The sequence below is a fragment of the Pieris napi genome, chromosome 12 (assembly GCF_905475465.1).
Source record: "Pieris napi chromosome 12, ilPieNapi1.2, whole genome shotgun sequence".
NCBI lineage: Eukaryota > Metazoa > Arthropoda > Insecta > Lepidoptera > Pieridae > Pieris > Pieris napi.
In genome coordinates, this window is record NC_062245.1 from 12,124,923 (window position 1) to 12,139,172 (window position 14,250).

General features: G+C 38.2%; 2 protein-coding genes across 11 annotated transcripts in view; one reads left to right on the forward strand and one right to left on the reverse strand.

Annotated features, from left to right (window-relative positions):
• Nucleotides 1-9,848, forward strand: part of LOC125054494 (kinase D-interacting substrate of 220 kDa B) — a 43,347-nt gene extending 33,499 nt beyond the window's left edge. For 8 of the 10 annotated variants that reach the window (XM_047656434.1, XM_047656426.1, XM_047656430.1 and 5 more), the window contains 12 exons: nt 155-349; nt 738-999; nt 1,529-1,694; nt 2,325-2,503; nt 3,401-3,501; nt 3,844-4,017; nt 4,885-5,049; nt 5,219-5,321; nt 5,753-5,850; nt 6,287-6,304; nt 7,393-7,483; nt 8,670-9,848. In XM_047656434.1, coding sequence (XP_047512390.1) covers nt 155-349; nt 738-999; nt 1,529-1,694; nt 2,325-2,503; nt 3,401-3,501; nt 3,844-4,017; nt 4,885-5,049; nt 5,219-5,321; nt 5,753-5,850; nt 6,287-6,304; nt 7,393-7,483; nt 8,670-9,598 — 2,481 coding nt within the window. In that variant the 3' untranslated portion in view covers nt 9,599-9,848. The remainder of the gene's footprint in view (nt 1-154; nt 350-737; nt 1,000-1,528; nt 1,695-2,324; nt 2,504-3,400; nt 3,502-3,843; nt 4,018-4,884; nt 5,050-5,218; nt 5,322-5,752; nt 5,851-6,286; nt 6,305-7,392; nt 7,484-8,669) is intronic. The other 2 variants (XM_047656427.1, XM_047656428.1) reach the window with 2 other exon arrangements.
• A 53-nt stretch (nt 9,849-9,901) lies between these two features.
• LOC125054497 (late secretory pathway protein AVL9 homolog) lies at nt 9,902-14,107 on the reverse strand. The gene is made up of 7 exons (XM_047656447.1): nt 13,891-14,107; nt 13,581-13,778; nt 13,293-13,509; nt 12,943-13,132; nt 11,900-12,597; nt 11,590-11,773; nt 9,902-11,340 (listed from the first exon to the last, which is right to left on the reverse strand). Exons 1-7 carry the CDS (start codon nt 13,957-13,959, stop codon nt 10,950-10,952), a joined length of 1,947 nt encoding a protein of 648 aa, XP_047512403.1. The 5' UTR covers nt 13,960-14,107; the 3' UTR covers nt 9,902-10,949.
• Between the last annotated feature and the right edge of the window lie 143 nt (nt 14,108-14,250).

A 14,250-nucleotide genomic window follows, 5' to 3' on the forward strand; every position in this document is an offset into this window, starting at 1 on the left:
TAATCGCAGCCCATGGACATTTTAGTGGTTGCGTCGCTGGTTATTGAAGGAGGAGTAAACTCTTTACGCAATTGGAGGTCGCGTCAGGCATTGAAGAAGTTTTCGTTAAACAAGCTTTTAGAATCGTTCCTAATAACGTTTGAAAATAAAACAGGCGGTAGAAATAAACAGTCGCCGAGCATTGTCGGAGAGCAACATCGGAGGCTGGGATTATCTCCGGAATATGGTGCAACTGCCGTTCTACCTCCAGAACTCGGCTTTGCGTAGAGTGAAGAGCGCTCAACAGACTGCCACCAAGAGGATGCACAATATAGCTGCAGAGGATTTCTCCACTTCGCTGCAACGATCGGTACGTTGTTTATTGCGTACTAAGGGCGTATGTGCTGTTTTTGTTAATTATTAAATCATGAATGAAATAAAATAAATCACAGCCATTCTAGGTCTGGGCCTCAGATTTCTGTATCTGTTTCATGATTTGTCAATCTAATAGGTAAGTAGATAATCAGCCTCCTGTGTATAACACACGCCTTCGACTTTTTGGGTCTAAGGCAAGCTTGGTCTCCTCACTATGCGCGCATAGAAAGAAAGTCCATTGGTGCAAAGCCGAGGATCGACTACTACCTCAGGGAAGAGAGTCGCTCGCTGAAGGCGCTAGACTAACACTTATAAAAATTGTATTATGACAGTTTTTCATAGAAAATATAGTTATATATTAAGCGATATAATTAATTTTCCAGGTATCATCGCGACGTCTATCGTCCACATCGGAACTCATGTCCAGCCAAGAGCGCATAAAGCCCCAGCAGACCAAAGAGAGCGTGAGGCGTCTCCGACCCTCGGAGTCCATCGCTTCCTCTGTGGCATCGGGTCTGCACAGGGCCGTCCCGACACCCGCGGGAGGTGCTGCTGACCTCGGCCGGGTTCTGCTGACCGATGACTACTTCAGTGACGTCAACCCTAGGAGCATGCGCCGGTTGATGAATGTGCTGTATGTTACTGGTGAGTGGTATTCCAATCGTTTATAGGACGTAATCTATGTATAGTTTTGTTAGTAGGTATGCCTTAAAGAAACGTAATTTTTTTATTGACATTAACCATTCCTTCTAAACGGCTTCTAAATTTCTAATATTTTTTATAATCTTATACAAATATTCGAAAAAAGCTTGCAATTAAAAATAAATTTTCATTTTTAATTACGTAATATTACCATAAGGCAGCAGCGCAATTTACCTTATATTTTTCTTTCTACATATCGTCGCAGTAGAATGACTTATTTATTAATAACATAAATAAGTCCTTTCTTCGTGATTATACCAGTTAAATGACAGTCTAAGAGTAAAACATGATTTTTTTTTTCTAAATACGAGGTTATCATTTTACTGCGACGATATACCAAAAACAGATTTGTCTTAAAATTGCCAGACGATTATTTTATTTGCAGTATTTTAAAGAGTTTAAATCTCATTGAATCAGCTTGCAGTTGAGAATAGATAAAAATGTATATGAACTGAGGTTATTTGGTATTCAGGTCGTCTATTAAAGGCCTTCCAAATCGAGTTCAACTGGTACCAGCTGGCCTCTTGGGTGAATCTCACGGAGCAGTGGCCTTTCCGCACCTCCTGGATCATATACCACCACGAGACTTTCGAAGAACACATCGACGACAACACCTCGCTCAAGCATATCTATGATAAGTACGGAATATTTAAAAATATTCTTTTATTATATGCAGTCATTTTTAAGCTATTGCATAGATTTTATCGCGGGCTTTGAACGCGGCGACCGAATCAAGAAATTCCGTAACGAAAATAAAAACATAACACACGATTACGTAATATAAGTTCAGCCAATAGGCGTTAGAGCGGGACAGAACGCATACTGCGTCTCACATCTCTCTGACGAGATCGGTGACGTAGCGTAAGCGTTAGAGTGAGACAGACTATATAGGCGTGTTAGTATGAGTCTGATAGAATTGTAGATTGAATTAATATCAAAGAAAAAAATACTGCATAAATATAAAATTATAATTGCATAAATTGATGAAAAATGCAATAGCATTGCGCAGCAGTCCCCGAGTGCCACACGTTTTTTTTTAATAAGTCTGACACATATATGTAAATGCGATTTTGCGGCACTACTTTAAGTAAATTTAATAAATTTAAGATATATTTTAGCAGAACTTAACCGTCCTGTACGGTCCACAGATTGTTTACAATTCAGGTTTTTTGAAGACGTATAAAAATTAATAACATTTTTAATATATATTAATTTATGTAAAAAATAAAAGAATACTTTCCTAAAAAATTTGGCAATTAAACTACCAGGGTAAAACCACTGATAAGCGGTCTTCGTGAGGCTGGTAATCTGCTGGAGTTGGATCGTGATGAGCGGAAGCTGGAAGTGTTTCTGAGCTTCCATCGTGCAACGCTCACAGCGGCGGATCTCAAGATATTCCTCCCTTTCACCATCAACCTGGATCCTTATATCAAGAAGGTTATCAAAGGTGAGGGATTCTCTTCTTTAATCTAGCAGCCTTATCAGTACCTTCTAATTTTATAATCGGTTCGTATTAACATTTGACGACCAAAAAAATTATTTCTTTGTGTCTTTATTACTGTCAGTCTTTTGAATGTAAGAAAAATTAGAACATATTTTTTAATCTCGTGAGCGTTTCATTTATAATATATTCTTGAAGCGATTGATATGTACAAAAAGAGAAACGATTTTAAAACAAATGGTGACTTTCACCAGTGTAATACTCAAAACAGAACTAATTTGAGTGTACGACCAACCAGGTTCCAAAAGATAAACCACTCCTTATATGGAAATTGTATTCGTTTTAACAACAAACTCCCAAGCTAATTAAGAGAATTATTACTGAATAAATTCAAAACTCTTCAAATTTTCAAATTCAAATACGTTCGTTAAACGTATATTAACAAATAAAGCTTTTTATAAATTTGATCCTAATCTAACAATTTGTATGATTCAAAACTTGGGGATTGAAAACAGTGGCGTAAGTTTCTCGTCCGCTCTACGCCCTTGACTTGCGAACTGGTAGTAAATGTAAATTTAGAACCAATTTAACATCTTTTCTGTTGTTCATAAGTGTATGAATAAAGTTATTATATACATCATATTATATTATAAGTGAGTTTGAGTATGTTAAATTCAATTCATAGCATAGTTAGCTTGACGGCTATATAAAACTATGTTACGATGAAAGAGCAGAGCTAATTCTGTATAAACATAAAAAAAAGGTTAAAACATATTTATTTTGATAAATTACATAATCATTAAACACATCAATATGAAATTATTTAATACTTTTCATAATGGTAGTACATCGTTTGTTTGTGAACAGAATCCCGCGGCGCAGTAATAGTCAAATTTATTTCAGAGGAGCACTTGCAATCTGGTATAGACGAAGACCTGGGTTCTGGAGCAGCGACTTTCAACTTGCAGAAGCAACCGCATTCGAAGCTTATTCATAGGAAACAGGTAAATTAAAAGTTAAACAATCTGATATAAAGTTCTCGTGTTACAATGTTCGTTCCCATACTCCTCCGAAACGGCTCGACCGATTCTTATGAAATTTTTTATGCATATTCAGTAAGCCTGAGAATCGGCTTCTATCAATATTTCAAACTCCAAAATGTTAAGGGTTTATTTTTTTTAGATACAATTTTAATTTTACCCCCATCTCCCCTATATTTATTACGTAATACTTGAACGTCCCCTTATCGAGAAAAGGGAGCATCCTGGTTACAGCTTCCGGACCCAGGCCCACACACTCTTTATATTGCTGTATTGGTTATATTTTTTCTTTTTGTAATTTATTAGCAGAAAGTGCAGCCGGTGGCGCCAACTCCGCAACAGAACCCGGTGTGGGCGGGGTGGGCGTCGACGTCCGTGACCGCGCCCACTTCGGCCCTAGCCCCCGCACAGCACACTCCTTTTATGCCAGTTGTCGGTGCTAACCCGGCGGCGATGATCAGAACTGCTTTTCCAGCACTGGTACGGTTTATCTTATTTGTTATACAATATATACATTTGTTTATATTATAAAATATGTAATCTTATCTATGGTAAATGTTAGTAATATTTAATACTGTAGCATATACATATTTATTAGTTTCACATCATATTTATTATCTAAAAAAAACAAAGCAGTCTCATTTTTACATTTAGAATTAAATTTTATTTGAAACTTTATCGATTCTCGCACGCAACCACAAAAACTGGTCTTGCTTGTTCCGCGCGAGTCTGTGCGTGCACGTGCTTTGTGACTTATTGTTGGATGAACTCTGTATCTTTATATTTCGTAATCGTTAAATTATTTATTTAAAAAACGTGGTAATTCTTCCCCATAATTAATTACATTTCTTTGATTTTGTTTAAAATGACTGTTATTCACTATCTTTCTTGCCAGTTCTTCTCGTGCTGAATTCTGAACTAGCAATAAATGTAAATTTAGAATTGTTAAATTTATAACAAACTATGTACATTATTTCCCAATGTTTTTATATTATTATTTTTTTTTTTTTTTCGTAACAGTCTTATATAAATTATATATATAAAAAATCAATTACACTTAAGATACACAAAAATGGAATACATAATATTCAAAAAGGTTCCAACATTTACGAAAGAAAAAAAATCAATAAAAATTATTACTAAGTAATACCTAATGCGGCTGTGTTGTGTGATGTGAAAGTGAGAGTATGTACGTGAGAATGTGTATGTTGTGCTCATGATGCAGGTTATTGAGCGCTATGAATATCCTTAACCATTTAAAATTCCGCTTAAACAAGTCAAAACTTAAATACAAAACTTGTGGTTTTAATCATCTATTCTTCACGGCTAATATATTTTGTTTTCCAGGGTGACGTATCCACGATCCGCGTGTCAACGTTGAGCGTAGAGCGCGTGTGTACGCTCGTGCGCGATGCGTTGGGCGCTTCGGGCGTGACGTGCGCGGCCGCACTCCAGAGACATCACGTGTGCGGTCTCGTGCTGGCCGTTTGTCGGCTTGCTGAACTTAGGCCGGTATGTATTAAAAAAGTATATGGGATCTCATTTAAACTTATTATTTTAGCTTGAACATTAAAATAATCAGTTGCGCTGCAACAATTTTAGGTCTGGGCCTCAGATTTCTGTATCTGTCTCATGTTGTTTGTCAATCGGTTTAATTTCTTTAAAAATGAATAATTTCCAGGTGCTAGATTTACCGTTTGGTGACTGGGAGTTGTTCAAGATGTTGATTCTCAATCTGCGAGAGCTGGAAGCCACGATGCCCGTTACAGTCCCCGCATTGTCAGGTATTTATTTTGACTCAGGCCGTTTCCGGATAATCCTGCATCTATTGACGTATGTCTGCTCTATTGAGACTATTATATGAAGCTATAAATGAGACTTCAGATTGGATGCTTAAAGATAATGCTTGACACACACACACACATTCACATGACACATAAGAAATGTTTTTTTTTTTTTAATAAATTGTATCCTTCAACATCATTTGACATTACGATCTAGCCTAACTTCAGACTAATAAGTAATTTAAGTCTAACCTAATTTACTAAAGGATATTTAACATAAGTGTCAAATAACACTACTTACAGTCTCTATTAAGTGGAAGTTCCGTTCTTGTGTCTCGCTTCTCGTCTATTTTTTTACTTACCACTGTTTAGTACTTGACACTACGCACAACGGATCACAAACCTAATATAAGAAAAAAAATGATTTTCAGTAATTCCGGATAAATCGGGCGACACGGAAACGGAAGTGATAAAGCCACGACCTGTCTTGGAACATCAAAGATCGCGTCCAACTGTGGTTGAAAAACAGGTAAGGTTTATTTTTGTCTGAGGAAACTTTAATAAAATTGTTTTTGTGTATGAAAATCTTGAACAGAACTTCGTGGGGGGTATTAACTAAACGTCGCTTGAAGACAATTTCTGTAAGACCAAATATGAAAAGACGTTGGAGCTGTCAAAAACTGTATATCCCCCCCTATAACGCGTTAAACCCGGACCGCGTTATGGGACTTTCTCGTAAAACCATTTTTAACAATTCAAAAAATAGGAACACAAATTTAATAAAGTTATTAAAACATAATTAAGTTTATAACATCATAATTGAAGGTACGCAAAGGTACGCAAAACTAATTATGCACTTGACAAAACATTATAAATTTAACACTACAGAAATATAACTTAGATTTTCTTCCAATTAAAATTTGCTTTTACTGTCTTAATAATAAAGTCCAATTTTGTAATTGCAGCCTTACGCGGAATATCAGGTGATTATTTTAGCTGAAAGTAGTTTCATTGCTGTCATTAGAAAGCACTATACATTATAAGCGTTTTCTTTTATTTAAAAAAAAAATTGTTTCGTTAATGTTTGATTTATTTAAATATGAAGTTGATAGGTCATGTTTATCATCAAACTTAGTAACATTGCTGCTTGTATTGAGATATCCAAAACATTACACTTTATAAAAAAAATTTCTTTAAAACTGAAGAAAGTTTGATTTTTATTTAGAATATGAGCCTTACAGCCCGTTCCCACTAGTCGAAAGTCGCATAAGACTAAAAGTCGAATGCTCTGGTCACCATACACTTTATATGGAGCTGTTCACATTAGATGAGACGCGACTTTTAGTCGAATACGACTCAAAAAACCATCCGAAGGGCCAGCGCCCGTTTTAAGACTAAAAGTCGCGTCGAATCGTGCTCGCATAGGTGCCTGCTTGTTGCTGTTCACACTAGTCGTGCGTCTTTACGACTCGAGCGCGTTGTTACCTCTCTCCCCACACACATTCCTACACATTGCTTGCTCACTCCATTCGTGTTTTTTTGTTTGTTGTGTGAAAATGGAGAAAGAAATAAAAGCCGAAGAACTTATTCCATTAGTTGAGTCGATCTTTCTGTTAGGATTGTGTACATCCAGTATTTTCTTGGAATTGACATTTTTTTCAACCTTTTTTAATTTTCTTCGTAAGTAGTAGAGCACAACATCGCGAATTCGCTACGTACCGAATGGCGCGAAACTACGATCTATACGACTCGCGACGCAGTGTGAACAGGGACATCAGACTTTCGACTTTTAGTCTTATGCGACTTACGACTAGTGGGAACGGGCTGTTAGTCGTCAGTTAGCAAGGTTTTTCGCCGACCACGGCTGTTAAGAACCACTCAAAACGTCCAGTTCGAGAGAATCACTCGGAAAAATCGCGTTTATATCAATAATTTATAATTTTTTCACGTTAAAATTACTTTAAAATATATTTTTTTAGATGTTATTTGTCATCATATATTTAATTTGAATCATCGTCTAAATGAAAGACATAGCATTACATATAGCTTTAATCCCATTCTCCTCAACCAGGTGACGCTGGAAGAGCAGATGATTTGCGGCGCTCTGCAAACCCTGAACGAGGAGGCGATGGAAGACGTGCTCCACTCTGAGGCGCCTTCAGGTGAGCCCCAGCTGCGGACCATTCGCGAGTATCCCCCCTCTCCCCTACCTTCGTCTTCCTCTTCCCCCTCGAACCCTCCAACCCCCCCGCCGGCCTCCTCAGAGGAGGAGCTACGCAGAGATGTCATCGTCAATATTTCGGACGACGTCTTTCTATAGGAACATCTTAATTTCCGACGATATTCCCTTTCTCCCTTCCTCTTTTCCGTCTCCCTTTAAAGAGTGACAGAGATGTTGACATCTCTGATAGTGTCTTCCTATGAACGGTGGTTGTGTGTACGCCTAGAAGGCATTTTTGGCTTTGCTTAATTCGTTTCTTCAATTGACACAATTTTATTGAGTTTTAACACTTTTCACACGGCTTCAATAGCTTGAGAAAACGAATTTAAGCAAATTCTGGCGACGCAAGAGCATTTTTTTGTTGTGAAGTTGAACGTTGAAAACTAAAAAGTTTGTGCCAAAACGCATGTATCGGCGATAATAGATTTTGAATACTCCAAAATCGCTTAGATTAAGACATTTTTAACAACTGTGTTCAAATAAATGTCTCAATGTACTTTTTAACTCTAAGTACTTAATTTGTAATAAATATAATGCATGTACGCTTAGTTTAAGTAGCTAATAACACTGCTTCATTTAATTATGCAATGAAGCATTCCTATTAATTTTAAGCTTATCAAAGTATTAGTTGAAATTGTTAAATTGGCTGTGCTTATCATTCACGTGTGATCGAGATACTGATACAGGTTTTGGGAGATCTTGATCATACTTTGAGTATAAAATTACAGAAATTTTAAGATATTAAACCTGTGTTACGTATTGCACTTCGTCACTGTAGATGTAACTTTGAGTCCAGAGTGCCATTATAAGTTAATTACCTCGATCGAGCTGTTTTTTATATTTTCTGTTTTAACAGTTTTGTAAGAATATACAACATTCACGATTGTTAATCACTGAATGACTTAGAGTAAGAATACGCGAATAGATGCTATTACACTAGAATTGTCATTACATCTGTACACATACATATCATGTCTATTGTAGTGATATTCGTAATAATCATTCCATTCGAATTCGAAAAAATAAACTTATAAAAATTATTTAGTTGTTTTATTTAACTGAGACCAGTGCCGTGTACAGCGTGTGAAGTCCGGGTGAGTCCAGTACAAAGTGTCGGTTGGTTTCAGGCGAAGAGCGCGAGCCAAAGTCGTCCGTCGCTCGAGGCGCCTCTTGGGCGGGGAGCTCCGCCCCTGCCGCTTCGCCCCGCCCCGCTCCCGCGAGCTTCCGCTCTCGGCGTGATCGGGATCCCCCCGCGGTCACCTTCAAGGTCGAAAACGAGGAGGACTCCGACGACGGCCACATCACTTTCACCGCGAGACCGCGGCCGACGGAGCGGCCGGCTCGCTCCCGGCCCTCTTCCCTCCTCGTCGCCGACGACGGCTCGGAGCCCGGGGACCGCCTCGCCGCTCGCTCCAAATCCGTCGAAGATTCCACTCGCAGCGGTTCCCCGGTCGTCGATCTCAAGTTGCGGAATTTGCGTCGCACCGCCGATATTCTGCGGAAAGTGGGTTCCGCCGAACGATTGACGCGCCTCAGGGAGAAATTCTTTTCTCTCAACTCGGGCTCTCGCGAGCGCAGTCCGCCTCGGGAGGAGCCGAGCGACGACGAATCGGTCCCGCTCGTCTCTTCGCCGACGGTCAGCGCCGCCTCGCCGTTGGACAAGTCCGAAAACGTCGACGCTTCGAAACCGTCGTCCCCGGCGACCACGGCGTCTTACAAGAGATCGCTCGGCGTCGACTGCGGCGATAGAAGCGTTCAAGACTTCACGGTCAGCTCGGACTTCTCCCCGCGATCCGATACGACCGAGCTCGAGTCGCCGCGGGAAGGCGGGACCGCGTTCGACTTGTTTCCGGAGACCAAAAGTTGCTCCGGTCCGACGAAGAAGGCGTATATGGGGCGGGAAGAGAGCGACGGGTCGATATCTAATATGGTCGAACCGTACAATATGAGACTTCTCGCTCACGGGACCACGGAGGGATCCCGGGCCTTATGGAGGCAGGACGCCCTGGATTCCGGCCCGCCTTGGCCTTGGGAGGAGCCCGATTCGGCCGTGTGAGGGCGATAGAGGGGAACGAGCGAAACTCAACATCGAGGCTTACTCGACTGCAGAATATTCGTAGTTCTGACGGATCCAGCTGGATCTTTCGGAGGTACCTTGGCGTATTCGACGAATGTAAGGACTAAGAATATTTATGTATATGATGAATTACTGTACTCAAAAGACAACCGTGTGACTCCGATGCATTTAATATGCCTTGTATGTAGCTGTTAAATGTGATTTTAAATAAATATTATTCCCACTTCGACTCCCTGCGAGTAATTTCTTCAATCCAATGCCCGAACCAATAAAACGATTTCGAATGCTTAACATTTTTATTGTACATACAGATCTACAATTGGAAATGAATGAGGTGAATTTAAAATACAATTTTTCATCAAATTTAATGGCAAGAATGTATTTCCGACAATATATAAAATTGCATTGATTTTAAGAAAGACAAGTTTATTTCACGTCATGCGAGCGACATATATAAGAAATCTGTCGCAATTAGCTTTATTGGTTCAAAATCACATCCGCCTACATCGCTGTACAAATAAATACTAAGTACAAACCTAAATAACGCAACTATATACATAAAGGAACCGATTAACGTAAAATTAATAGCCGCACTACGTGTATATCGAATAAAAAACAAGAGATCATGTTTCACGTGGATGTATGTAATATACGCCTTACAAGTATACAAATTCAACAATACCTACAATTGGGAAGTGGATTCCTTCAAAGCCCGACATAAATTCGTATATAATCCTCCCTGTAGCGTAATTGAAACATTTTAGCCATGCCCGTGACTGCACAGAATATATAATGTAGCCTTTTCAAAGTAATATTCTATGTAACGTTTATCGTTTAACCTTAATTGAGAAGATATAATAAACTAGCGCAATTTCTTTGCAATTTTTAACAAGGCAAAAGCATGGTTAATTTAAACCACAATCTTCATATGCCGGGGCCTAGAGGCAGTCTCCACGCCGAGCGTGAATAGGTTAATAATTAGGATATCCTTTAAATAAATGGAAAAAAATTGTGGTGAATCCAGCAAAGCTATCCACAATACTTTGAAATGTAAAAAAAAAAGTCGTTTTCAAGCCGTTCACGTCTAGATATAAAAATAATTAAGTAGCATCTAAACATAATTTGTCGGAGCATATAAATTCAGATCTCACTTCTACGTCACACATTTGATCGACTTATTTACAAGTGGCACACGAATCCTAATCTATTGATTAACTAAAAATATAAAAATACTGTTTTTACTCGAAACAAATAACAACTGTACATAAAATGAACTAGTATAAAAATAAATAATGGATTCTAGAGAAAATTGAGTCGACGATATCACACTTCAAACAACTTGTATCTTGCTGAGGTTACCCGCGCTGTCTTCTATCACTTTATCGGGGGGATCCGAGGAAGGAGCGCTCTGGCGCTTGTTGTCCTGGACTTCCAGAGCTTCTTCCGCATCGGAAGCCATTTTCTCATCGCGCGAGCTCTCAGGTTTCTCGTCGCCGGAATCGTCTTGTTTTTCTTCCGAGTCGGCGGGTTTTTCGTCCGAACTCTCGCAAAGAAGGAGGGGCGTCGGTGTCGGAGTGGTGAGGGAGCTCCACCACCCGGATAGGGCTCCGCGGGCCTGGGACAGGGCTCCGCCCACGGCCCGAGACGTCGTGGCTACCGCCCGACCGGTGGTAGCCACGGCTGCGCTCACTTTCCTGCCACCCTCCGTTGTGGACATGGTGCTGAATTACAATTACATTATTATTAAACACTAAACTTAGTTATTTCTTGTATCTTACATACTTATTGTATTTTATTTTTTTGTAACCAAAATTGTCATATATCTTAGAAAAGTAATAGCATTATGTATGATTCGGTAAACTTCAATAAATAAATTCCATAATTATTAGTAATGCTTACAGACAAACCGAAAAATAAAGATGAACATTTAAAAACGCCTAGTAATTTACGAACATTGCCTGAGTACTCACTGTGCAAATTTCAACTTCATGTCGGCGACAGAAAGTTGACCAGCGAAGGGATGCATCGGAATCAAGTTCATGAAAGCTTCAACATCACCATTATTAGTTATTTTCAGCCATTTCTCATATGTATGAGTCGCCTTGAAAGCAGCCATGAACTGTGAGTTATACGATTCTATTTCTCTGCTTCCATCTGCAAGATATACAAGTCATCAATTTTTGTATATGTTAAATGAGTTTCTATTTTTATTTGTGTTAAAATTAATTAACAGCATAGTCTTACTATAAATAAAAACACATGAAATAACAGTTTTTGTACCTGGTAGCAACGATGTCCTTAGAAGGTAAATCAAGTAGGTGGCAAACTGATCTCTTATCCATGCATCCCCTTGAGTAGGACCGTGCCGTACCACATGATCTGCAAATCTAAGATCTTCAGTGCCGAGGGTAAGCTGCCTCCTCAGAGCAACGTCTGCTGTCTCAATTCGCATTTCATTCAACTCTACAAGAACATCAAACAGCTGTCTCTTCTGTTTAAAAAGCACATTTGAAGCGCCGACCACAAATCCTTGAACGGCCGAATCGGACAGTAGGTCTAGGTACTGCAGAGACAAATATGGCAAACAGAGATACCCATCTTCAAACAATGGCAGTGGAAAGCCACAATCGGCCTGATCTATTTGTCCTATCAAATTATACAATCCGTCCACACTCATGTCTCTTGCCATTGTGGGACTTTGTTGAGCTTCATTTACGCATTTCTGAGGTTTATACTTTTCACCAATGCTGTGACATTTTTCTCTACCAGGTAACTCTTGCACGTCTGCCAGTAAGGTTTCATCAAAACTTTGTCGGCTGACTCTATCTTTCTCATCAAAAAGGTTTCCAGTTTCCTTCGGCGACAGAACCTCCACCAAACTGTTACCATTAAAAATTGGGTCACTTGCGTTTAGAGCATTAAATTCTTCAGTATTTACTTCTATGGCTGTTGTTACTGGTGAAAGGGGTCGCGATAGTCTGTAATTTACCAAAAAAATAAATATTTCTGCTTCACTGACTAGTTACGTTAGGTTAATTCCAGATAACAATGTCATTATAAGATATTTGTCACAAAGATAGTTTTCACTTTAAAATTAGATATACATTATAAATACTGTTATTACTATTATATGTAATATAAATTAATATTAATATGTACAATACATACAAGGTGACATGTTGGCTTCTAATATTATTGCAATTTACTTATCTTAGATTTTTTCTGTTGTTTGTTATTTTAAACCAAAACAATGAACAATCATTCTCAAGAGATATAAATAAAAATTAGGGGAAAAATATTGTGACAAAGATCATAATACTTACACAACATTAGCTGACTGTGATAGTCCATATTCTAAGCAACGAGGCAGTAGCGAAATTACAGTTAATAATGCTGTAGAAAGCTGTCCCGCAGGAGATCCATATATGACAACTTTACGACTCAATAATAATAATTTGAATAGCAAAAGTGCTTTGTGCCTCCAATTTTCAATTAATTTTTGCACAGATAATCCTGTAACAAAAAAAGTTTAGTATGTACCAAAACACTTTCATAGAAAGACACCTTTTTTCAAACAATGTATTACATAAAAAATTTAAAGAAAAAGAGTAGTTATATGACAGGTTTAATAATAACAATTTTGTTGTTAATAACAACAATATTAGTTACATACCTTCCAAACATTGATCAATTTGTACAGGGCAACTATTGAGATGATTATATGCATCTTCTAAAAGCTTTGTCTGGGAAAAATCACCTTGCAGGAACCAAGCCCTTACAACAAGTTCCATTTTAACTGCCAGTCTACCAAATAAAGGTGCTCGACAAATAACACATACACTCTTCTGAACAGAACTTCTTGTCATGTCTTCAGTTTTTTGAACGACTTGCTGAAACATTTTAAATGTTTCCGTATAGTAAGTGTTAAAAATCTTGAAATTACTGATATATTGCAACATACCTCAACAGGAATTTGTCGGAAACATGATACACCATAAACAGTTCTTGTAGAGTCACTTAAGTCTGGCAAGTTGAAAAATATTGTGTCAGAAAGATAATTGTGTGAGCCATCGGGTAAAGCCAATGCTGGTAAATATCGCCAAGCAGGTGGAAGTTCTGAGGGTCGCCCGGGAACTAATTCAGGGTAACAGTGTTCTACCTAAAACACAATCGAATTGTTATTGTTTTTGTTCCTGAACCTTAATTCGATCTAGTTTCCTCTAGAATTTTATATTAATTTTATGATATCGATTTTAGGATGAAACGCCTACCTGGCATCCTTTTTTGTGGTGAAAACCAACTACTATAATGTTTAACACTGGTTCGCTTATAAATGCCATATTTGTTGTTTCAAATTTTATCAAAAAGTAAACATATTCATTAATTAAAATAATTTGCGCAAATTCAAAAGACAAAACAACACAAAACTAAAAATTTCATTTTCCCATTTTTTTACTTTTGCCATGGCCCATGAATGACACTAAATAAATGACAATGACTTATAACCTGACATCGGATCTAGCTACAGATTATATAGATACATGAAGTCAGTATTTGCTTATTTCTTAAATTAATTAAAAAGTAAATTTATCTCTAAAACGTAGATGGGAAAAAAGAATGTTGTTTGAAAT